The sequence below is a fragment of the Carcharodon carcharias genome, chromosome 31 (genome assembly GCF_017639515.1).
Source record: "Carcharodon carcharias isolate sCarCar2 chromosome 31, sCarCar2.pri, whole genome shotgun sequence".
NCBI classification, from domain to species: Eukaryota; Metazoa; Chordata; class Chondrichthyes; order Lamniformes; family Lamnidae; genus Carcharodon; species Carcharodon carcharias.
Window position 1 is genome coordinate 27,417,241 of NC_054497.1, and position 26,282 is coordinate 27,443,522.

Sequence of the window (26,282 nt, forward strand, 5' to 3'; positions counted from 1 at the left end):
CAAAAAGAAATGGATTTCATGCTTCAGAGCGATATCATTGAGTCTAGTTGCAGTAACTGGAATTTGCCTATTGTACTGCTACCAAAACAGGATGGAACACAAAGACTGTGTGTGGACAATCGAAAGGTGAATGCAGTGACAGATTCGTATCCCATACCACAGTTGGAGGATTGCATTGAGAAAGTGGGACAATTGAAATTTATCACAAAAATTAACTAAAAGGACATTGGCAGGTACCGTTGTCAGAGAGGGCAAAGGAGATATCAGCTTTTTTAATGCGAAGTGGACTATATCAGTTTAAAGTCATGCCATTTGGTTTGAAGAATGCACCTGCAACATCTCAAAGACTGACAAACAAAGTAATTGTGGGTCTAAGCAATTGTGCTGCTTATATTGATGATCTAATCGTTTTCAGTCAGACGTGGGAAAAGCATTTACAGCATCTGGAAGAATTATTTATTCAACTACCAGAAGCTAATTTGGTGATGAACTAGGCTAAAAGTGAATTTGCAAAAGCGCAAGTTACGTATCCAGGCCACATCATTGGACATGGTAAGGTGGCTCCGAGAGATGTGAAATTCAAGGCTATCATGGATTTCCCAGTGCCCACAACAAAATGACAAGTTTTGAGATTTCTGGGCATAAGCGGGTTTTACTGGAAATTTGTACCAAATTTTAGCCAAGTGGTTGCTCCACGGACTGAACTATTAAAAAAGAACAAGAAGTTTCAATGGACATTGGAATGTCAGAAGTCATTCGATAGTTTGAAAACTGTATTAACCACAACACCAGTGTTGGCAGTACCCAATTATGCCAAGCAATTCCAGTTGGCCATTGATGCAAGTGATATAGGCATTGGGGCTGTACTGTTATAAGATGACGACACTGGAATTGAAAACCAATAAGGTATTTTTCATGGAAGCTGGATGTATAACAGAGAAGGTATTCAACGATCGAGAAAGAGACTTTGAGTTTGGTGTTAGCTTTGCAGCATTTTGAAATGTTGCAAACAATTCATCAGAAACAATTGTTTAGACAGACCATAATCTTTTGAAATTTTTGAACAAATATCGTGACAAATGTGCAAGGCTTTTCTGATGGAGTCTATTATTACAACCATTTAATCTACGTATTATACATACTGCTGGAAGAGAAAATCTGTTCACAGATGCATTATCAAGAGTTTGAAATGGGGCATTTAAAAAAAATCCTGGACACTGAACTGGAGTGATTTCTGTTGATACCAAGGACTTGTATACATACAGTGTTATGTTAATGCATGCATCTGGTAACGTAATAGTGTAATGAGTATCGGAGATAGTGAGAGATGGGTTATTAAAATGAAGCCGTCTTTTAGAATTATGACAGTTCATTTTTCGATGAGGGTGATGTCATGAAGCTATTAATGTATATAATATTTTGGAAAATATTTTTCTTTTAAAATAGAGGTTTAGTCTGCGGGTGTGTCTTAACTGGATTAAAACCAGCTAGTCTGGTTTTAGTTTTGATATGGAAGAGAGATAGTGTGTATTTGCATTTTTTGAATAGAGCATTCAAGAAGTGGAGTGAAAATTGACGCTTTTCCAGCAGCTACCATGCAATGTGTTTATAGTAATAAAATTGGTACTATGAAAGGGGATTCATTGTTCAAAGAGGCTGGTGAGACAATGAGAATTTGAATTCAATCAATGGTGGTAGGTATAACTTCAGTTTTCGGGCGTGCAGGCAGAGGCAATATAAGATCAAAAGGCAGCTGCAAGCATCGAACTGGCTCCACAGTGAAAAGAACCTCATTTTGAATTTTTACAGTGAAAATGCTTTGCCTGGTGTCTGGAGATTATGGAGATTAGTTTGGGAATTTGTTAAAAGTTATGATAGTAGTAATTTGTAGCCATGTGTACATATATTTTAACCTGTGTAAATTAATAAAATAAATTAATAAAATGTTTCATTTAATTTAATATAAAACTTTGAGAACTAGTGGTCTGATTCCTGAGTTTAGAGTCGCAAGTCAAACATAGCATTTAAAATTATTGATTATGACAGTTGTTTAAAGTTTCCCTCTGGGATTTTTAAAATAACTCCGCTTTACCAACTGCATTGGTCATAACAGAGGTTACAGTGATAGGGTGGGGCAGGCCATGGAGGAGGTTACACCCTATCCCATAACTTCCTCCAGTTCCATAATCACCCAAGAAATAGGCAGTCATGGAGGAATTTGAAAACAAGGATTAGAATTTTAAATCTGAGGCATTGCTCGACTGGGGTAGTCCAGCAACAAAAACAAAAATAGCTGGAAAAACTCAGAGTTCTGATGAAGAGTCATTTGGACTCGAAACATTAACTGTATTCCTCTCCGCAGATGCTGTCAGACCTGTTATTTTTGTTTTTGTTTCAGATTTCCAGCATCCGCAGTATTTTGCAACAACTGGGTGATGGGTCAACGGGTCTTGGTGCAAGGCAGGATATAGCCAGCAGCATTTTGGATGAGCACAAGTTTATGCAGGTTGGAAGATGATCAGAGCAGCATTGAAATAGTCAAGTCACAGGGTTATAAAAGTACTGAAAAGAGATTCAACAGCAGATGGGCTAAAGCAAGTGCAAAGACAGGAGATATTTTAGGTTTCTACAGGTCCATGGGTAAATGCATCACATAGCATCGTACTGAGCACATTGATCAGAAAGGCCCAGGGTTCATCCTTTGCTATCTCTCAAGTGGCCTTTCTTTATACCAATTAAAATCAATTCACCCTCAGCCAACATATGTGGACATTCCAGCAGAGGCCAATAATGGGTAAGAACCTTAAATGATTTATCTCCTGTCTAGCCCATGGTTACATTACAGTAGCTTAACTACTATCAACCCCAACTGAAACTTGATAACTCAGCTCAGGCTGAATCACTCAGATTTTTCTCACTGAATCTCCTTTTTTCCCTTAATTTTGCATTGTTACAATTTCATTCTGTCCAGCAATTCTCATCATCCAGGATGATCTCACCAGTGCCAACTTGTGTAAAGGTCAAAAACTCTTCAGACCTAAATGGAGAAGCTCCACTAACAGCAGCGCTACTCCCCACAATTTACACCCTTCCAAAACAGGGCTGTCCTCCCATCTTATTACAATGAGGCTTTCAGAGACCAGAGAGTTAGTGCCTACAAGCCTTTCTTTTCTGAAGGAAATGTTTTGATGTGTTAAGAAGGAAAAGGTACACCCAAAAGAAAATCCTGGACACTTATTAGATCTGGTCTAAGATATGCAAAGGGACTCAACTACTAGGACAGATGTTCCTGAAATCAACGGCATAAGAGCTCCGACTAACTTTACGTTTTAACCCCTCATCTGGTTAAGGTAGGGAGGTTGTGGGAAACACAACTGAAGCAGAACACAGCTGGTTAGAGAGGTTAGCTACAGGCCAAGCAAAACAGTTCAAGAAGCATGTCCTTCCAAGAGGAATGGGAAGAAAGAAATAACTGGAAAAATGTGGAGGGGTAACTGATTGATTCAATAAATTCATAACTGTTTCTAATTAACAAAACCCAAGTTGCAGCTTTGGGTGCAGTGTCTCCAAATTTTGCAAAACCAATTCTGTGTGACATGTTTAATTCACTTCCACTCCCCAGGGAGAAGAAAGCTGATTTCAGGCTGCTCATCAATGACAGGAGATTACAACTCACTGGGCAAGTTACTCTCTGAAGGAAATCTTTTTTTCCTGCTTGGAGCTGATACAGCAGCACTGTTCTAAGCAACTGAACCACAGACCAGCAAGAAGCCAGGTTCAATTCCTGCTCTTGACAGTCAACTGGTCTCAGCAGAGGCAACTACAGGGACACTATCCTTAGGACATTTGGGCAGAGAACCAAAATATTTGCAAGTGTCCCTACTCAGGTGATTCCTGCTGGAAAACCTGATTGCATGTACACTGCATTGCCTTGACTCGTTGTGGTAAAATTACAACAGAAGTGGGCCAACTAGTCTGCTTTTTCTTCGCATGAACAGTTGCTCTAATACATTGTGCCCTGCCACGTTCCACTTTCCTTTATACTCCTCTCTAACTCATTTATATATGTGAAGATGGTTTCTGCTTCCATCACTTTTTAAGAGTCCAACTCTTTATGAAAAAGTTTCTCCTGTTCAATAAATCCCTTACGTTTAATCTTACATCACATCAGTTTTGAGAAAATAGGAGTGCTTTTAACATTGCTATTCAATCAGCACAAGGTTGCAAACCAACTGCCGTGGATGTCAGAAAGACAGGCAGCACCTGAATGCCATTGTGATATTTTTGGGCACCTAAACCAACATGTTAGGAGACACATTCCAATGAAGGTACACTGCACTGATGAACAGTGGGTCAAGAACCAAGTGCTCCAATTTCAGACCACTGGAATAAATTTCATTCTCAGTTTCCCAGTTTGAATAGCCCCCTCTTGTTAAAATTCAGAACAGCCAAATTACACATCAAAAGCTACAAATATTGACCCCCGTCAACAATTCCATTACTAAATAGATCCTCCTACGTGCTGTTTATTAGTAGGACAGCATTTTAGCAGCAGCCAGCTCTCATGAGAGCATTACAGAAGCAGCAAGGCACTGCACCAATGGATTTGAGATGAAACAGTCTTGGAGCTACACAGATTGATAGGATCACAAATAATCTCTGGTCTGTAAAGAGTTAGCCCAATGTGAACTGACCATTGCATCACGGGTTAGAAAGAGAAGCATCTGGCAGGATTTCCATTGCTGATTGCTAGCCAGTGACTCCCCAGTAGAATCCACATACCTCGGATGTCTGGAGAGAAACTACCAGAACAACCTTGGCTATTATGTTCCCCACAGTAGAAAGCATTATATCAACAGCCAGTAAAATACCCATTTGGAAAATCTTAGAAGATGACCACTGCCCATGGAATTCACTTCAGTTGGGGCTTGATCTCTTCAGATGTCGAGAAAACGGGAAGAAAATCAAACACGCACTCCACTGTCAGATCAGCAGACAAGGATCCAGTGTATTCTGCTCAGAACAGCAAGTACACCAATCCGGGCCAAGACATTTTAGGACAACAGGCACACAACTCGTCATTTGTGCACCATGCCAACAGAACCAGCTGACAAAGCAAATGCCTTTCACTCAATTTCACATCATAATATTCATGTTTCAAATGGTTCCACATGATCAGTCCTCAGCTAACGAAATGTGAATGATTTGAAATGTCACTCACAGAATCACATTGCAGAAGAGGCCCTTCGGCCCATCGAGTCTGCACCGACACGTGAGAAACATCTGACACACCTACCTAATCCCATTTACCAGCACTTGGCCCATAACCTTGAATGTTATGACGTGCCAAGTGCTCATCCAAGTACTTTTTAAAGGATGTGAGGCAACCTGCCTCCACCACCCTCCCAGGCAGCGCATCCCAGACCGTCACCACCCTCTGGGTAAAAAGATGTTTCCTCACATCCCCCCTAAACCTCCTGCCCCTCACCTTATGCCCCCTCATGACTGAACCTGTCCATGCCCCTCATAATCTTGTACACATCAATCAAGTTGCCCCTCAGTCTTCTTTGCTCCAACGAAAACAAACCAAGTCTATCCAACCTCTCTTCATAACATAAATGTTTCATCCCAGGCAACATCCTGGTGAATCTCCTCTGCACCTCCCTCCAGTGCAATCACATCCTTCCTATAATGTGGCAACCAGAACTGCACACAGTACTACAGCTGTGGTCTCACCAAGGTTCTATACAACTCCAACATGACCTCCCAATTTTTGTAATCTATGCCTCGATTGATAAAGGCAAGTGTCCCATATGCCTTTTTCACCACCCCACTAACATGCCCCTCCGCCTTCAGAGATCTATGGACACACACGCCAAGGTCCCTTTGTTCCTCTGAACTTTCTAGTGTCATGCCATTCATTGAATACTTCCTTGTCAAATTACTCCTTCCAAAGTGTATCACCTCACACTTTTCAGGGTTAAATTCCATCTGCCAATTATCTGCCCATTTGACCATCCCGTCTATATCTTCCTGCAGCCAAAGACACTCAACCTCACTGTTAAATACTCAACCAATCTTTGTGTCATCCGCAAACTTACTAATCCTACCCCCCACATAGTCATCTATGTCATTTATATAAATGACAAATAATAGGGGACCGAGAACAGATCCATGTGGTACGCCACTGGACACTGGCTTCCAGTCACTAAAGCATCCTTCTGTCATCATCTTACAACTAAGCTAATTTTGAATCCACCTTTTCAAATTACCCTGTATCCCATGTGCCTTTGCCCTCTTTATAAGTCTCCCATGTGGGACCTTGTTAAAGGCTTGGCTGAAATCCATATAAACTACATCAACTGCACTACCCTCATCTACACACCTGGTCACCTCCTCAAAAAATTCCATCAAATTTGTTAGGCACAACCTCCCTCTGACAAAGCCATGCTGACTATCCCTGATCAAACCTTGCCTCTCCAAATGGAGATAGATTCTCTCTTTCAGAATTTTCTCCAATAGTTTCCCTACCACTGACATGAGACTCACTGGCCTGTAGTTCCCTGGCTTATCTCTACAACCCTTCTCCCGATTTCAATGAACAGTATGAACTTCAAGTTGCTGAATTCATTTTGCAATCCATTTAAGTTGTTTTAAAAACCCTTCATCTCTTTGCAAAATGCTGATGCCATGCTCCAAAGCATTCTTCCCCCAACCCTTTTATACTTCACACCATTCCCAGGGCAAAATCTTCAAGTCCCCCAATAGAGGAGACTCTGATAGAGGCCCCTGCCCAACAGGACACTCCCAACTTTCAAAGTGAATGTTTACTCTCCACTCAACACCCAATACTGACAATCCGCTTAATGTGGGTGATCTCAGGTGCAGAATTAGAACTGTTTTTAATCACAATTGATTTTCATCATTACATTACTGACTCAAAAATCCTCGAAGTGTCTCATTATCTATAATTATGATTCAACTCTGATTACTTCTTTTTTAAATGTTCCAAATCCATTAATAAACTTCAATAACCATAATACAATGTGTGCATTTTGAAAGTGCCAACCAGTACTCGTGTACAAAGATAAATAAGATGTAAATAAAAATGTTTTCAACAATTAAAAGCTGATAATTCCCAGAGAACCCTTAAGGAAAACTAAACATGCTATTAGAATCAACAGCATGTGAATGGTTAATGGAAAAGAGAATAATGGTAATAATGGGATAAACAGCAAGTAACATTCGCAACACACAAGTGCCAGGCATTGCCTATCTCCAACATGAGAATCTAACCATATCCCCTTGACACTCAGTACCATAACCATCACCGAATCCTCCATCAACAAATAAACAACTTGGAGGGTTGACCTGAAACTGAACTGGACTAGCCATATAAATACTGTGACTACAAAAGCAGATCAGAGGCTGAGGATTCTCTCCAAGAACAACATTCAAGAAGCTCGACACCATCAGCGACAATGCAGCTCACTTGATCGGTACCCCATCCACCCCTCCAACATTCACTTCCTCCACCACCAATGCACAGTGGCAGCAGTATGTCACTTGCTCATCCTGCTTTCTACCTTAATGTCACCATTAGCACATCCTTTAGCTAATATCACCACCATCAACACCCCTTTGACCTTTCGTTTATGACATCTTTGGCAATCTCTCCTTTGCCTCCACCTATCACTGGCCCTCGATCCAACTCCACCTATCCCACCCCCCTTAGACAGCTTACATATCACCACATTTATGTTTCTCTTTAGTTCTGATGAAGAGTCATATGGACTCGAAACATTAACTCTGTCTTCCTCTCCACAGATGCTGTCAGACCTGCTGAGTTTTTCCAGCAATTTTTGTTTTTGTTTCAGATTTCCAGCATCCACAGTATTTTGCTTTTATCTTAGTGCACCATCTACCAGGTGCACTGCAGCAACTCCTTTGATAGCATCTTCCAAACCCAAGACCTCTACCATCCAGAAGGACAAGGGCAGCAGACACATGGGAACACCACCACCTGGAAGAACCATTCCAAGCCACACACTATCCTGACTTGGAACTATATTATCATTCCTTCACTGTCATTGGGTCAAAATCCTGGGACTTCCTAGCAACAGTGGGTGTACCTACACCAAATGGACTGCAGTGGTTCAAGGTGGCACCTCCTTCTCAAGGGCACTTGGGGATGGGCAAAAAATGCCAACCTTTCCAGTGATGCCCACATCCCATGAACTAAAATAACCCTTAAGATATTGTGTACCTTCACTTTCAGAAAACATTTAATGAGTTAAATCACCACACCCCACCACTTCCCACATCACCTTCCCCTCCAAACCCTCCCCTCTTCCTTACTCCCGAATCCCCGGTCCCCTCCCCTAAACCCAACCCACCCCTTGAACCACCACCCCGTGACCCCCCCCCCACACCACTCCCCTCAACCTAACCCACCCCTTGAACCACCACCCCATGACCCCCCCCACACCACTCCCCTCAACCCAACCCACCCCTTGAACCACCACCCCACGACCCCCTAGCTCTGACCCCACCTTTTTCCCACACCCTACCATCTCCCCTCCCCGCCACCACCCCTTCCCCATCTCCCTGACCCCCCTCACCTCCCCCCACCTCCCCCCTGACCCCTCCCCGCCTCACCCCTCCCCCCACCTCACATCTGACCCCTCCCCCGCCTCACATCTGACCCCTTCCCCGCCTCACCCCTCCCCGCCTCACCCCTCCCCCTCCCCCGCCTCACATCTGACCCCTCCCCCTGCCTCACATCTGACCCTTCCCCCCGCCTCACATCTGACCCCTCCCCCCCTCGCCTCACATCTGACCCCTCCCCCGCCTCACATTTGACCCCTCCCCCCCTCACCTCACATCTGACCCCTCCCCCGCCTCACATCTGACCCCTCCCCCAGCCTCACATCTGACCCCCCGCCTCACATCTGACCCCCCGCCTCACATCTGACCCCCCGCCTCACATCTGACCCCCCGCCTCACATCTGACCCCTCCCCCGCCTCACATCTGACCCCTCCCCCGCCTCACATCTGACCCCTCCCCGCCTCACATCTGACCCCTCCCCGCCTCACATCTGACCCCGACCCCTCCCCCGATCCCTCCCCCGCCTCCCCGACCCCTCCCCCGCCTCACAACTGACCCCTCCCCCTGCCTCACATCTGACCCTTCCCCCCGCCTCACATCTGACCCTTCCCCCCGCCTCACATCTGACCCTTCCCCCCGCCTCACATCTGACCCTTCCCCCCGCCTCACATCTGACCCTTCCCCCCGCCTCACATCTGACCCTTCCCCCCGCCTCACATCTGACCCTTCCCCCCGCCTCACATCTGATCCTTCCCCTGCCTCACATCTGACCCCTCCTCCCGCCTCACATCTGACCCCTCCCCCCTCGCCTCACATCTGACCCCTCCCCCCTCGCCTTACATCTGACCCCTCCCCCCTCGCCTTACATCTGACCCCTCCCCCCTCGCCTTACATCTGACCCCTCCCCCCGCCTCACATCTGACCCCTCCCCCCGCCTCACATCTGACCCCTCCCCCGCCTCACATCTGACCCCTCCCCCCACATCTGACCCCTCCCCCCACATCTGACCCCTCCCCCCACATCTGACCCCTCCCCCCACATCTGACCCCTCCCCCCACATCTGACCCCCCCGCCTCACATCTGACCCCCCGCCTCACATCTGACCCCCCGCCTCACATCTGACCCCTCCCCCCGCCTCACATCTGACCCCTCCCCCCCGCCTCACATCTGACCCCTCCCCCCGCCTCACATCTGACCCCGCCCCCCCGCCTCACATCTGACCCCTCCCCCCCGCCTCACATCTGACCCCTCCCCCCCCGCCTCACATCTGACCCCTCCCCCCCCGCCTCACATCTGACCCCTCCCCCCCCGCCTCACATCTGACCCCTCCCCCCCGCCTCACATCTGACCCCTCCCCCCCTCTATTAATCCCTTCCCAATGTTCTCCCCTCCCCCAAACCTTTACCTTTCCAGCCAGTCTCTGAAGAAGCGCAGCTCGGGCATGTGCAGAATGGCCGGGTTCCCTTTGCAAAGCTGCACAAAGGCGCTGAGGTCCCGAAGTTTCTGTGGGTCCATGCTGACTGACTTACTGCGCGCTGCCACTCTCCTTTCCTCCCCCACTCCACGCGCATGCGCGCCGTTCACCCCGCTGGCGGTGCCTTCTGGAACTTTCTGGACATGGTCGCCCCGTCCACTGCCTGCTTTTGGATGTCGAGGCGATCCCGGCTGAAACTATCTAAGGCGTCTTTGGGTATCGCACCCTTGTTTTTTCTTGGCGCCAATTAGCGGGCGATTTGACCCTTTTCCGCAAACAGAGCTGCCCGGGGAGTTTTTAATCGCCCGGGCCGACCCTGGCTCGGCCACGGCAGCTGACCCGGGGGGGCCTTCCGAGCAGCCAATAGTCTTCGAGGATGGCATAATTACTGACCAATGGACGGGCGGGAAGCTCTTCGTGGCGTCATCAGGATGCGACGAGGCTGAGAACGGCCCTGGAGGGAAGTCTTTTGGCCACAAATGTGGGAATCTGAGCTTAACGTGGGCTGTGTCCATAACGTTTGTAAATAATAATAATAATGCTGACTGACAGTTAATTATGTTTGCTAAAACATTAAGAATCACCAGCTCAGCTTTAAAGAAACTCAGGATTCAAGGTTAGAGAATCCAGATTGTGGGGAGGGAGCATATTTATTTATGAGCTGGTCACTCTCACAAAAGACACTTGCAATGTCATGTAGGTGGCCCAAATGTCCAGCTCCTGAATTAAGAACTTTTGAACTAAAGGTAGACTTGGGAGGTGGGGAATGAATATGAAAGTTTTGCACCCAACCCTGTAAATGTGTGAGGAGGGAAGAACAAGGTGTCCAGGCATCAAAAACAAAGTGCTGGAAAGTCTCACGCCTAGCAGATCTGTGGGGGAGAGAAAGAGAGTTAATGTTCCGAGCCCAGTATGACTCTCCTTCGGAAAGGTGCAGAGGAGATTTTTAAGCATCAAAATGACCATTTTTTGACCTTATTCTGTCTCTCTCTTGAAACCCCCTTTGCCATGTAACTGAAGAAGAGAATTTTGTACAAGAACAGAAAATGCTGGAAATAACCAGCATCTGTGGAGAGAGAGAGAAACAGTTAACGTTTCAGGTTCACGACCCTTTGTTGGAACGAGACAATTTGCCCCTGGGTTTCCACTGGAAGATGTGTGCATATGGCCTGCAGATTTTCTTTCTGGCCTCACCAACTTGATTTCCCTATTAAAGTATCTCTACAGCCTTTCTTTATTATTCAGTTCCAACTGCAGGATCCTTTGCATTCCTATGAAAAAATGTATCACCGATCAATTGTGTGATTTTTACTTTTTCATGGGATATGGGCGTTGCTGACGAGGCCAATATTTGTTTCCCAACCCTAATTCCCCTTGAACTGAGAGGCTGGCTTGGCAGTTTCAGAGGGTAGTTAAGAGTCAACCATATTGCTGTGGGTCTGGAGTCACGTGTTGGCCAGACCAGGTAAGGATGGCAGATTTCCCTCCCTAAAGGGCATTGGGGTAGTAGAGCTGTTGGGAGCTCTTGTTCAAAAAAAATGGCACCGCTGACTCTGGTGGAGAAGACGAACTGCAGTCCCACAATACTGTTAGGGAGAGATTTTTCAGGATTTTGTCCCAATGATAATGGCGCTGTGTATCCAAGCCAGGATGGTGTCATTCTATATGTGTGATTTGGAGGGGAACTTGGAGGTGATGGAAGTGCAGACTTAATTTGCTGAACCAGGAGCTTCTTTACAGGGGTGGATCAGCCACAGGGAAATCGGGAGATTTTCCAAGTGCCCTGTGAAGAGATCTGTGGTATCAAAACAAAGTGCTGGAAAAACTCAGCAGGCCTGGCAGCGTCTGTGGAGAGAGAAAAACAGAGTTAACATTTCGAGTCCCTATGACTCTTCTTTGGAACCATATACTTGGACTAGATCAGTGGCGCTGTATTTTTGGCACATTCCTGTGCCCTTCTGGGACAAACAAGTCCACCTCTGCTTGTATTAGAGTTAGATAATAGATCATTTGCCAGTCCCCTCACCCCTATAACCAGGATGGATTTTGAGAGTAACTTCTGAGCTATTGCTGAATTTTGTTGTTGGACCAAAAAGGTTTTGGATTAGAAACAGCTTTAACAATGAATTTGTTCAGGCAAGGTGTGAATGTAGAATCGCTGAACCCTTCATCATTTTAATTCTGCGTTACGTTTCCTCTGGAAGAGGCTGATTTAATGGTCCTCTGCACTTTCCATTCTTCAGGATGTGATATCTGCTTCCGCAAGAAATTTTCCATAATACCTTCTGGACAGAAGAACCTGCCCCTTCGCTACCTCGGGCAGCCAAGCCCTTTCACACACCCCCACCTCCTTAAAACAGGTATGGAGTTAAATGAAAAAGTGAGTGATTTGATGAATGCGTATTTGTCCAATAGGCAGCTTCCAAACCTAAGCAAACCAATCTGCATTTGGCTCCCGTTGTGTTTATATTTCTTCCTTGCTGGATTCAGTGTTGTGGGTTTTGAGATTTGGAAAGGCCTGTCTTAGTGCTGTGGCCTTTCTGGCAGAAATTAAGGGCAGTGCAATCTGTTGGCATCAAGCTCATGGGATGAGACGGCACAGAAGGAGGTCATTTAGCCCAGCATGTCTTTGTTGGTTCTTTGAAGGAGCTGTCCAGTTAGTCCCACTTCCCTGCCCATTTCCCATAAGCCCTGTAAAGTTTTCCCCTTCAAGCATTCTCTTTTGAAAGTTCCTATTGAATCTGCTACCACACCCTTTCAGGCAGCGCATTCCAGATCACAACAACTCATTGTGTTTAAACAAATAAACCTCACCTTGTGTCCAGTTTTTTTGCCAGTTCCCTTTGTAAATAAGCTAATAATGGCAACGTGGATTTAAGGCATTGCTGGGTTTCTGCACTGGACCCTGATTTCCCACCCAGCAGAGGGAATCGATAAAACTTTGTGAGCTCAAAGCTGAAGACTCTAGCCACTGCAAGCCTTTGAGTGTCCATTACATTCATAAATATCATCTACAAATGCAATGCTTCTATAGCCCGATATTAGATGATTCCATCGCACACTGCTGTAAGAATAAATCCAGGCACCAGGGAGCTGTTGTCACTGACCTCCTCAGTGCTATGCCACTGTGGCAGAGAACAAGATTGACTGTCTGTTTGTCTCCAACACTGAGGGAAAACTTGAGAGACAAAATTATGCTTTTAAAAGTGGTTCGTCCCAACAAAAAAGAAAGAAAATCTCAAGCACAGTGATGAAAGCGGTTAACAAAAAACAAATGGATAATGTATTGTTTTAAAGGCGCTATATAAATGAAAGTTTTTCTTGAATGTACAGCACAGAAAAGGCCACTCGGCCCAACAGGTTCCATGTCAGTGTTTATGCTCCATACAGGCCTCCTCCCACCCGTCTTCACCTCGTCCTATCAGCATAACCTTTGGTTCCTTTGTTCCTTATGTACATATCTATCTTCAGCTTTTGCCCCTCCCGACCTCTGTAACGTCCTCCAAACCCACAACCCTCTGAGGTAGCTGAGCTGCTCTAACTCTGGCCTCTTGTACATCCTCAATTCTAATTGGTGGCCATGCCATCAGTTGCCTGTGCCCCAAGCTCTGGAATTCCCTCCCTATGCCTCTCTACCTCACTTTTCACCTTAAAGGCACCCCTTAAAACCTATCTCTTTGACCAAACTTTTGGTCAACTGATCAAATATCTCCTTATGTGGCTCAGTGTCTGACTTTGCTTTTAATGCTCCTGTGAAGCACCTTGGGACGTTTTATTAGATTAAAGATGCTATATAAATATAAGTTGTTAAATCCATCAATGCTATTCATCTCTGTTGCAGCTGATTTATTTAGGGTTTGGATTAGTCAGAAGAAGTGCTCAATGATAAGCAACAATGTTAATTCCAGGAATGTGAAATAACACTGGAAACCCACTTGGTCAGCATCTGGGAGAGAAGAGTGGTCGAACCTCCTTCCCTCTCTCACCTGCTTTGGAATCCTACCATTTTCTGATGCTGTGATGAGCACATCAAGAAGGTATAGTACTTCAGAGAGTGTGACTGTATTTCTGCATCATTTACAGGCGAGGTGACACCTGGGTTGTCACAGGTGGAATATGCCCTGCGTCGACACAAACTGCTGAGCCTGATCCACAAAGAAGCCGAGACCTTGGGGACTTCTGACCATGCCGTCATTCTGCTGTCCCACCCCACTTATTACATGACGAACGATATCCCTTTCCCCTTCCACCAGAACACAAACTTCCTTTACCTCTGTGGCTTTCAGGAGCCGGACAGCATTCTGCTACTCCACAGTATTCCTGGAAAGAGCCTGCCATCCCACAAGACTGTCTTATTTGTGCCAAGGCGGAACCAGAACCGAGAACTATGGGATGGCCCACGCTCTGGGGTAGATGGTGCAGTTTCCCTCACAGGGGTGGATGAGGCCTACGCTACTGAGGAGTTTGGACAATATGTGCAGAGGTTTAAAGGTCAGTAACGTCTGATTTTCATGCATGTGGGATCTGGAGTGACAGCCTCATTCAGCATGGCCACAGGAATTGTTTCTATGGGGAATGGAAATGTCAGACCAGGATCACCATTTAGAGGCTGGAGGTTAGCATCCACTGCAGGAGCAGAGTAGAGGGAGCTCTACGTCGGCTCTGCACTGTTGCTGACCTGGGAGTGCTCTGGGCACCTTGCCTGGAGCAATCCAGACCCCACCCCCCACCCGTAAATGTTTTACATGGATGATTAAACGAACAGAAGCGATTTGCATCTGCTGGTAGCCATTCCCGTTGATTCATTTCCATCAATGTTTCTAATGACGCGAGGCTACTTTTTGACATACATTCATGCTAGGATTTTAATTTAACAGTAAATTTCCCGATCTTTCTGTGACAAATTTTAAAACATTAATGTAATCTGCCGTTACTCAACAACTGCTCATAACTAAGATCAGTTTGTGTGGTGTTGCGGATGATTTTACCTATGAAGGCCTGAGAATGCATTCAATGCCGTGCACAAAAGATTAGTACACGAGAAGATCACATGGAGTTAGGGGTAATATATTAGCTTGGATAGAGGATTGACTAACCAACAGAAAGCAGAGTCAAGATAAATGGGTCTTTTTCTGGATGGTAAGCTGTAACTAGTGGGGTTCCACAGGGTTCGGTCCTTGGGCCCCAACTATTTACAATCTATATTAATGACTTGGATTCAGGGGTAAAAGGTACTACAGCTAAATTTGCAGACGACACCAAAATAGGTGGGAAAGTAAGTTGCAATGAAGAAAAAAGAAATTTGCAAATGGGTATGGACAGGTTAGGTGAATGGGCCAGAATTTGGCAGATGGAGTTTAACATGGATAAGTGTGAGGTTACCCATTTTGGTCGGAAGAATAAAAAGGCCATTTATTATTCAAATGGAGAGAAACTTCAGAATGCTTCAGTGCAGAGGGATCTGGGTGTCCTGGTGCATGAATCACTGAAAGCTAGTATGCAGGTACAGCAGGCAAGAAGGAAGACAAATGGAATTTTGGCATTTATTGCTAAAGGAATAGAGTATAAAAATAGGGAAGTGTTGTTGCAACTGTACAAGGCATTGGTGAGACCGCACCTGGAGTACTGTGCACAGTTTTGTTCCCCTTACTTGAGGAAGGATGTAGTTGCACTGGAGGCGGTTCAGAGGAGGTTCACTAGATTGATTCCAGAGATGTGGGGCTTGTCTAATGAGGAGAGATGGAGCAGGTTAGGCCTATACTCGCTAGAATTTAGAAGGATGAGAGGAGATCTAATTGAGGTATATAAGATGTTAAAGGGGATAGGCAAAGTAGACGTGGAGCGGATGTTTCCCCTTCTGGAACATTCTAGAACGAGAGGCCATAATTTTAGGCTAAGGGGTGGTAGATTTAAATCAGAGATGAGGAGGAATTACTTTTCGCAAAGGGTCGTGAATCTGTGGAATTCACTACCTCAGAGTGCAGTGGATGCCGGGACGCTGAGTAAATTTAAGGAGGAGATAGACAGATTTTTAATTAGTAATGGGTTGAAATGTTATGGGGAGAGGGCGGGAAATTGGAGTTGAGGCCGAAATGAGATCAGCCATGATCATATTGAATGGTGGGGCAGGCTCGAGGGGCTGAATTGCCTACTCCTGCCCCTAGTTCTTATGTTCTTGGGCTTTCCTAGTGCATTCGTTGGTAAACACAATGCCTGGTGGCATGAGCTACACAGACCAGAAAAGTCCCAGATTCAATCTCTTTGTTAAAGCTCCTTATTCGAGGACCTGGGTTAAGCATTTGGTGATGAGCAGTCCTGAATGTCCAAAGCACCAGCGGAGGCCAGATGTTTGTTAGGTAACCAGTGGGGCCATTCAGAAAGTTAGGCTAACTGCTGCTGGGCTCCAGCTATGCAATTATGTCTGCAATGAAACAGGACCTTCAAGCCTTGGAAAGGGTGTGGAGGAGATTTACTAGAATAGTACCAGAGATGAGGGATTTCAGTTATCTGGAGAGATTAGAGAGGTTCTCTTTAAGAGCAGAGGAGTTTAAAAAGAGATTTAATAAAATGTGTTCAAAGTTCAATCAGTTTTGATAGGACAAATGGGGAGAAATTTATTCCACCAGCAGAAGGGTTAATAACAGGAGGGCACATTTCAAATAATTGATCTAAGAATCAGGTAGGGTGAAGATTAAGAGAAATGGTTTTACTATGATCCAGAATGCACTGGCTGAAAGTGTGATGGAATCAGATTCAATATTACATTTCAAAAAGGAACTGGACCTCTACATAATCCCTTCATGCTCTCACCCCTCCCTATCAGTGAGATGGTAACGTGGTGATAATGTCACTGGATTACTAATCCAGACGCCCAGGCTAATCCCCACATCCCATGAAAGAATTGAAAGACTCTGTAATCTCCTCCAGCCTCACAACCCCCAGAGTTCTGCGATCCTTTAACTCTGGCCTCTTGCGCATCTCCAGTCATATTCGCTCCACTATTAGCGGTGGCACCTTCAGTTGCTTGGGCCCTGAGCTCTGGAATACCCTCCCAATATATCTCCTCCTCTATACCTCACCTTCCCCTTTTCACGCACACTTTAAAACCTCCCACTTTGACCAAGCTTTTGGTCATCTAGCCTAATATCTCCCTATGTGACTCGAGGTCAGACTTTGTTTTATAATGTTCATGTAAATCACCTTTGGAAGTTTTATTGTGTTATTTAATGCTATATAGATATATATTATATATAAGTCATTGTCAAAAGGAAACATTTTCAGAGTCACTAGCAAAAATCAAGGGAGTCAGAATAATTGGAGGGCTCTTCAGATGGGCTGAATGACAAATGGGCTGTATGATTCTGCATGTGAATTTCCAGGGGGTTCAGTTGAAATTCAGAGAGATCTAAAGTTGCTGCTGAAGTACTGCACCTACAAATGGTGGAAAGACTGTTCAAATGGCTTGATGTAAATGTCCTGTCTGGGTTTATATTTGCTGGTCAATTGTTCTTCTCAACCTAGCAAGAGTTCAAACATGTCACTTTCCAGTGACCAGGTAATAACCACCGCCCCCACCGAGGGAGGATTGGTGGAAGTAATCAGAGTCTCTTTGGACTATGTTGACACCAAAAGAAATGTGGAGACTGGAATTGAGTCAATCATGTGCGGTAAAGTTTGTGATCTGATATTGGAGGTCAGCAAGTCTGCAGTGCTGTGGGGGGAATGTTGATGATTAACCAGCCAACCTCAGAATACTCGAATGTCACAGTGGAAGTAATTTCTGCCAACCTTGATTTTTTTCAGTCACTTATTTTTCCAGATTTTTTCTTGATTTTTCTTGCGTTCAAAAAAGGGGCGAGAGATAAAGTACTGGCCAGTTAGCCTAATGTCTGTGATGTGAATTTTCTAGAGACGATAATCTGAGACAAAATTCGTTGTCATTTGGAAGAACCAGGTTAGTAAATGACAGCTGGCATGAATTTGTTAAAGGCCAGTAGTCTCGGACTAACTTGATTGAATTCTTCCATGAAACAATGGACAGGATTGATGAAGGTAGTACAGTCAGTGTGGATGTGGACTTTCAAAAGGTGTTTGATAAAGTACCACATGATAGACTTGTTAACAAAACTGAAGCCCATGAAATGAAAGGGGCAATGGCAGCGTGGACACTAAATTGCTCGCAAGACTGAAAAAAGAGAGTAATAGTGAGGAGCTGTTTTCCAAATTGGTGCGAGCATATAATATTGTCTCCCAGGGGTCAGTATTCGGACCACTGCTCTTTTTGATATATATTACTGGCCTGAACTTGGGTACAGAGGGATAACTTCAAAGTTTGCAGATGACACATAGTTGGAAATGTAGTACATAGTGAGGAGGAAAGTAGCAGACTTCAGGGAGACGTAACTCTGGTGAAATGGCAGATGAAATGTAATGGAATTGTGAAGTGATGTATTCTGGAAGGAAGATGAGGAGTGGCAACATAAACTAGATGCAGCGATTTTCCAGTGGATTGCAGGAACGGAGAGACCTGGGGCTCACATACCCACCCTTTGAAGGTGGCAGGTCAAGATGATGAAAGGAATAAAGGTTCACCCTGGTCGTATCCCTTTTTTCCCTCCATAATGCATTGTTTTTCCTCCTTAATTAAAGCATTGTGAGCCCTCTTCCTTCTTATGGGTGGTGCTGCAGGAAGGCAAAGAGTTATTAATTGTTGAGCACCTTGCTGCCCTCTTGAGGAGTGACAGAAGGGTCTGTGCAGACCTAAACATGACTGAAAACGTGTCCATTTGGACATGGCTGTATCTATCAATACTGGAGAGGCCTGGAATTTCAACTTAGAAAGCAAGTACCTGAGTTGTGATTTTACAGAGGCTCGGAACTTGGTTTTTGGCACGGAAAAGTTTAATCTGGAATGCTCCAGGCAGAATTCAGACTAGTAAAAGATAACTTGACAACAAATCTTTGAAGGTGGCAGGACAAGTTGATCAATCTGTTAAGAAAGGCAAGGGGAACATTGGCTTTAAAAGTAGAACATCGAGTACAAAAGCAAGAGGGTTATTCTAAACATTTCTAAATCACTGGTTGGACCTCAGTTGAGGGATTGTGTCAAATTCTGGGCACCCCACTTTATTAAGGATGTTAAGTCTTGAATAGGCTGCAGAGGATATTTACCAGGATGGTACCAGGGATGGGGGATTTTAATTATATGTATAGATGGAAGAATCTGAGATTATCCTCCTTCGAGCAGAGAGGTTAAGAGAAGATTTGATAGAGGTCTCCAAAATTATATGGGGCTTTGATAGAGTAGATAGGGAGAAACTGTTTCCATTAGCAAGGGGTCAATAACTGGAGCACACAGATTTAAGATAATTGACCAAAAATCCATGGGGAAAGACGAGATACTTTTAGACTGCACTGCCTGAAAGGGTGCTCGAAGCAGACTCAATAGTAACTTTCACAAGGAAATTGGATAAATACTTGATGGGAAAATTTTGCAAGATTATGGGGAAAGAGCAGGGGAGCAAGACTAATTGCGTCGCTCTTTCAGTGAACCAACACAACCATGATGGGCTGAATGTCCTATTTTAGTGCTGTATGATTCTGTTCCTCCTCTGTCCCCGTGCACAACTGAGAGAGCAGTCAGAAGTGCTGTTTCCCTTTCAGCCAGTCGATAATGAGGCTAATTCTCCTGCAGCAAAGGAGGCAAACAGCTGATGACTGAATGGGGAGTGCGATTCCTGTGTGGTAGGATCAAGTTGGAAAGATTGCAGGGAAATCCACAAACCTGCACCCAGCTGGCTTTTAGGCAGCAGCTCAGAGCAGAGCCAGATTACAATAATGCTTCTTGTTTGCTTTTGAGTTGAAACCTACCTCTTTGAACAAGCTTTGGGTCTAATGTCCTAATAGTATGAGCTCAGTGTCAAATTTTGTTCAATAACACTTCTATCAAGCACTATGTCAAAGACACTGTATGAATGAAAGTTGTTTCACTGTACTGACCAAAGAATTGCCTCTGCCTCCTTTCCATTTCTTAAATAGATGAAGGCTGCACGGTGTGGTACGACAGTGGGTCAGCTGTTCACCCAGGGTTACACAAGGAATACATGCAGCCCTTAATAGATACTAAGACTCAAAGCAGCAACACTGTCCAGCCAGTTCGGAGACTTGTTCAATACCTACGGCTCATTAAGTCGGACACGGAGATTGCACTCATGAAGATGGCTGCAAAGATTACCTCCGAGGTAGGTTATAACAGAGTATGGGGAGCAAGGGTTACAGGAATAGTGTTTCTGTTGAAGAGAGGATGAATCTCATTTTTTCCAGTTTTATGGTTTCCACTTGGAGAGGACCCCAAAACTAGATGCCACAAATATAAGATCATAGAATGGTTACAAGCGCAGAGAAAGCCATTCGGCCCGTTGTGTCCATGCTGGCTCCCTGCAAGAGTAACTCACCTAGTCCCACTCACCCATCTTATCACTGTAGTCCTGCAAATATTTTCTCTTCAGATAGTTATCCAATTCGCTTTCAAAGGTTTCAATTGAATCTGCCTCCGCCACACTCAGGTAGTGCATTCCTTTCCTAATCACTCACTGCGTGAATAAGTTTTTCCTCCATAAATCGGTGTCTTCTGTTTCTCAAATCTTCTGTCAGTGGAAACAGTTTCTCCCTATCTACTCTATCCAGACCCTTCAATTTTAGAGCACTGTTATCAATTCTCCTCTTAACCATCTCTCTCCAAGAAGAAAATCACCATATTCTCCTATTTATGCATGTAACTGAACTGTGGAACCATTCTTGTGAATCTCTTCTGCATTCTAATGCCATTACATTCATCATAAAGTGCGGTGCTTAGAACTGGACACAGTACTCTAGTTGAGGCCAGACCAGTGTTTTATACAGGTTTAACATAGCTTCCTTGCTCTTGTATTCTATGCTTCTATATATAGGATCCCAGGTGCCTTATTAGCCACTTACTCAACCTGCCCTGCCGCCTTCAGTGATTTGTTCACATATACCCCAAGGTTCCTCCCTCCTGCACCTGCTTTAGAAATATACTCTTTATTTTATCTAACCTCTCCTCATTCTTCCTACCAAAATGAATCACTTCACACATCTCTGCATTCAATTTCATCTGCCACTTGTCCACCCATTCCACCAGCCTTTCTATGTCATGTTGAGGTTTATCATTATCTTCCTCACAGTTCACAATACTTCCATGTTTTGTGCTATTCACAAACATGAAATCATGTCCTGTACACCTAAGTCTTAAGTCATTAATATAGATCAAGAAAGACAGGGAATCCGAACACTGGCCCCTGGGGAATCCCACTATATACTTCCCTCCAAAAATATCCAGTCACCACTACTGTCTGTTTCCTGTCACTCAGCCAATTTCGTAACCATGCTACTACTGTCCCTTTTATTCCATGAGCCCTAACTTTGCTGACAAGCCTGTTATGTGGCACTCTTTCAAATGCTTTTTAAAAGTCCATGTACACCACATCAACCACGTTATTCTCACGAACCCTCTCTCACTTCATCAAAAAATTCAAGCAAGTTAAACACCATTTGCTCTTAACAAATCCCTGCTGATTTTCCTTAATCCACATTTAGGGTCATAGCATGATTCCAGCGTAAACAGTCCATCTTCTTCGTGCTGGCAGTTCACTGAGTGCCATTCCTCTGCCATTTCCCATAATCCTGATTTTTATTTTCTTTCAGACAATAATCCAATTCCCTTTTGAAACCTGGATTGATTCTGTTTCCCCCACATTCAGGCAGTGCATTCCAGATCTTGAACACTCGCTGCATGAAAAAGTTTCTCCCCATGTCTCCATTGCTTCTCTTGTCAATTCCCTTAAATCTGTGTCCTTTTCTTCTCGCTCCTTGCACCAATGGGAACAGTTTCTCCCTATCTGCTCTGGCCAGAGCCTTCATGATTTTGAACACCTCCATCAAATCTCCTCTCGATCTTCTCCAAGGAGAACAGTCCAAACTTCTCCAATATTTCTACGTAATTGAATTTCCTCATCCCTGGAGCCATCCTGTTGAAGCTTTTCTGCACTCTCTCTAATGCTTTTGCCCATGTGACTGTTAATTTTGTACCAAATGATCATTCCTAAAATCTTTCCCACCACCGAGATTAAACTGATTAGCCTGGAGTCACTAATTAATCCAGTAGGGCATTCAATATCTTTTCTCAGAGAGTGGTGAGTATGGGGAACTCGCTACCACATGGAGTAATTGGGGAAAATTGCAAAGATGCACTTAAGGGGGATAAACATGAGAGAGAAAGGCATGGGGACAGATGAAGTAGAGCGGGAGGAGGCTTATGCGGAGAATGAACACCAGCATTGATTGGATGAATGGCCTGTTTGTATGCTATAAATATTTTCGTCACACTTTCACTTCTGAAGGCACCGGTCTCCAGTACAGCCCTAAAGTTCTTGGCAGCAATACCCACACATTACCTCACCCAAGGGAGCATTTTCCTGTGCAAGGATAGGCAGTGTGTGTGGACAGTGAACCCCAACCCAGCCATGGAGAAATTAATGGGACTGAAAGTTGATAAATCATCTGGAGTTGATGATCTGTATCCCAGAGTGTTGAAAGAGGTGGCTGTAAAGACAGTTGGATGTGTTGGTCGTCACCTTTCAAATTTCTATAGTTTCTGGAATGGTTCCTGCAGATTGGAAGGTAGCAAATGTAACCCTGCTATTTGAGAAAGGGGAGAGAGAGAGAAAACAGGGAACTGCAGACCTGTTAGCCTGACTTCAGTAGTGGGGAAAATGCTAGAATCTATAATAAAGAATGTGATTAATGGACACTAGAAAATAATGGGACGATTGGGCAGAATCAACATGGATTTGTGAAAAGGAAAACTTGTTTGACAAACATTGAACCATAGCAAAGTTAGGCACAGAAAGAGGCCATTCAGCCCATCATGTCTGTGCTGGCTGAAAAAATCATGTTGGAGTTTTTTGAGAATGTGAGAAGCAGATTAGATAAGGGGGAACTGGTAAATGTGATGTATTTGGATTTTAAGAAGGCTTTCGATAAGGAGGTTAGTAAACAAAATTAGAGCACGGGATTGGGAGTAATATGCTGGCATGTGTTGAGAATTAATCAACAGACAGAAAATAAGAGTAGGAATAAACGGGTCCTTCTCAGATTTGCAGGATAACGCAAGGATCAGTGCTTGGGCCCCAGCTATTCAATCTATATAAATGATTTAGATGCGGGGATCAAATGTAATATTTCCAAGTTTGCTGATAACGCAAAACTAGATAGGAATGGGGTTGTGAAGAGGATGCAAGGAGGCTTCAAGTGATTTAGCAGGCTAAGTGAGTGAACAAGAACATAGCACATGGAATATAATGTGGAAAAATGTGAAGTTATCCACAGAAATGCAGAGTATTTCTTAAATGGTGAGAGATTGGGAAGCGTTGATGTCCAAAGGGACCTGGGTGTCCTTGTTCATGAGTCACTGAGAGGCAGCATGCAGGTGCAGCAAGCAATTAGGAAGGCAAATGGTATGTTGACCTTTATTGCAAGAGGATTTGAGCACAGGAGTAAAGAAGCATTTGTGCAATCGTATAGAGCCTAAGTGAGACTACTTCTGGAGTATTGTGTACAGTTTTGGTCTCCTTATCTAAGGAAGCATATATTTGCCGTAGAGGGAGTGCAACGAAGATTCACCAGACTGATCCCTGGGTTGGCGGTATTGTCCTATGAGGAGAGATTGAGGAGACTGGGCCTGAATTCTCTAGAATTTAGAAGAATGAGAAGTGATCTCACTGAACCACACAAAATTCTTACAGAGCTCGACAGAGTAGATGCAGGAAGGATGTTTCCCCTGGCTGGGGGCTCTAGAACCAGGGCACACAGTCTCAGAATAAGGGACAGGCCATTCAGGACTGAGATGAGGAGGAATTTCTTCACTCAGAGGGTGGTGAATCTCTGGAATTCTCTATCCTAGAGGGCTGTGGAAGCTCATTCATTGAGTACGTTCCAGACGGAGATCGATAGATTTCTATATATTAAAGATATCAAGCATACGGGGATAACGCAGGAAGATGACGTTGAGGTACAAGATCAGCCATGATCTAGTTGAATGATGGAGCAGGCTTGAGAGGCCAAATGGCCTCTTGTTTCCTATGTTCCTATTAACTGATGCCCTTTCGAGCAAGACTTAGTGGATAGCAAGCTGGAGCAGGAACACTAGCTAATTTTCCCTTCTGTAATTCAGGGGCACCAATTCCCCCCACCCCACGACCATCACAACTCATAGTCTGGCAATTGAGACTCGGATCTCCCTGGTCCCCCACTCAGCTTTAAAATGGGCATGAGGAATTAATCAAGAAGAGGCCCTGTACACGCAATCAGCAATCCTGCTTATTCCTACAAAAGATAATCCTTTTGTTCAGGTAACAACCCTAACGTGAAGCCGTTAAGATACAGCAATTGCCAACATGTTGGTTGTAATGTACACTGGGAGATCCAAGTCTGCATTGAGTCTCAGTTGGCTATCCACGCCACCAAAGGATAGTGGGTTCTACTCATTTCTTTGGCAGACTTCCAAGTGAAGGCGTGGCAAGAGATCTGATGGGGTCAGAATCACAGGCACGAGCTGTTTGCAGAGAGCGATCAAAGCGCCGGACAGGAAGCCCTGAGACCTGATTAAAACTGGACCTTGGGCCTCATCGAAGTTAGACTGGTGAACAGCTGATGCCTACTGAGCATCCCCAGGCAGCTCACTGGTGAAAAGCACGTCTGGAGGAGGGGGTAATACAGCCAGGAAGGGGCCGTGGGCAGCACAGTTATCTTCTGGACTGCTGTGGAGCCTGGAGAAGTAATGATTTTTTATGAGAATCTTACGTTTTTGGTGGCAACCTCCAGCTGCCCCTTTCGGGATTGCCAGTTAGGCTGAATGGAAACCTGGGTATCCTGAGCATAGTAGACCGAGTTCCCTGCTGCATTCAGGGCAGCCCAATACCAGACAGGGCTTCCTAAACCAGGCAATTAGTTTCTCATTAAGATATGCAAGGGGATGAACATATGTCTTAGCCATCAGTCTGGACCGCCTAAAAAACGCACCCCATAAATTTTGCAGTGGAACCGATGCCTTCCCAGATTGGCCCACTGTCATTTGTTACCGACTGCAGGGGATTAATTTAAACAGCCCTGATTTCTCCTTTTGCTATCCATCCATAAACAGAAAGGTGTTTTTGATTTCTGATTTCCCCCTTTATAAGTGTTGGCATATTTTCCCCAGCCCTTCAGTTTGGAGTGATCCAATCCTCTATTAATAACCCCACAGCAAGCTTAAGGTAAAATAAGAGGTCGGTTTATTTTGCACACGAGCGCACACATACAAAACACGAGAAAGTAGTTTCACAATGTCCAACCCTTTTTGCACCAGTGCAGTTAAAAGAGGGATAAAGGAAAGAAAGGGGTACAGGGCAAGACCACAATAAAAACAAGAGTTACGTTCACATTGAGTCCATGAATGAAAAATCCAGTGATGTATTCCTTCAGAGATTAGCCGGCTGGAACTGTTGCAGGGTGGTTCCATTTTCCAGAAGCGAGGACTTCCACGATGGGAGAAGGCACATAGAGATGAATTAGTCTTGAAGGCACAGGTTCAGAAGTTCCAATGTTCCAGTAGTTCACGGTGTAGATGAGGGCCAGGCACTTCACCTGGATAGAGCTCTTCCTACTGCTACCTGTTAGACGATAAAATGGTGGACCGTCTGGGTTCAGTTCCCCATGGCAATATTGCAAGTTTAGTGGCTCGGCGGGGGGGTCATGTGACATACCTCCCACTTCTTCTCCTGGGTCTTGGATAAAGGATGTATTTTCCCAGGCCTGGAATCTTGAGATGTTTAATAGAGGAGTCAGGGTTCCTTTTGTCTTTTGCAAACATACTGCCTCTGGTGGCTAGAATTCTTTAGAAATGTAAAGAGGTTTTGTGCAGTTCCGGGGGTGCATTAACACCTTTTTAGATACAACGAGTTTCTGCTGTTTGTGTAAAGGTTAGAAATTTCTCTGGTATGAGTAATGGCTAGTCTTGCCCATTTTTAAAATAATAATTTTATAACGTAGCCAGGTTGACGTAGAGAGAGAGAGATATGTATTAATATATATTTTCTCCTTCCTGTCTTCTGGACAGGACACACTCTATTGCTAAATGGGTGT

General features: G+C 44.7%; 2 protein-coding genes across 3 annotated transcripts in view; one reads left to right on the forward strand and one right to left on the reverse strand.

Annotated features, from left to right (window-relative positions):
• st13 (ST13 Hsp70 interacting protein) overlaps positions 1 to 10,205 on the reverse strand; it is a 56,166-nt gene extending 45,961 nt beyond the window's left edge. The window contains exon 1 of the mRNA XM_041178125.1: positions 10,014 to 10,205. Within this exon, the coding sequence (XP_041034059.1) occupies positions 10,014 to 10,123 (110 nt within the window). The 5' untranslated portion in view covers positions 10,124 to 10,205. The remainder of the gene's footprint in view (positions 1 to 10,013) is intronic.
• A 314-nt stretch (positions 10,206 to 10,519) lies between these two features.
• Positions 10,520 to 26,282, forward strand: part of xpnpep3 (X-prolyl aminopeptidase 3, mitochondrial) — a 36,318-nt gene continuing 20,555 nt past the window's right edge. Inside the window, exons 1-4 of one of the 2 annotated variants that reach the window (XM_041178094.1) lie at positions 10,520 to 10,698; positions 12,326 to 12,442; positions 14,166 to 14,573; positions 20,121 to 20,323. In XM_041178094.1, coding sequence (XP_041034028.1) covers positions 10,641 to 10,698; positions 12,326 to 12,442; positions 14,166 to 14,573; positions 20,121 to 20,323 — 786 coding nt within the window. In that variant the 5' untranslated portion in view covers positions 10,520 to 10,640. Of the gene's footprint in view, positions 10,699 to 10,906; positions 11,014 to 12,325; positions 12,443 to 14,165; positions 14,574 to 20,120; positions 20,324 to 26,282 lie in introns of those variants that run through there. The other variant, XM_041178095.1, reaches the window with a different exon arrangement.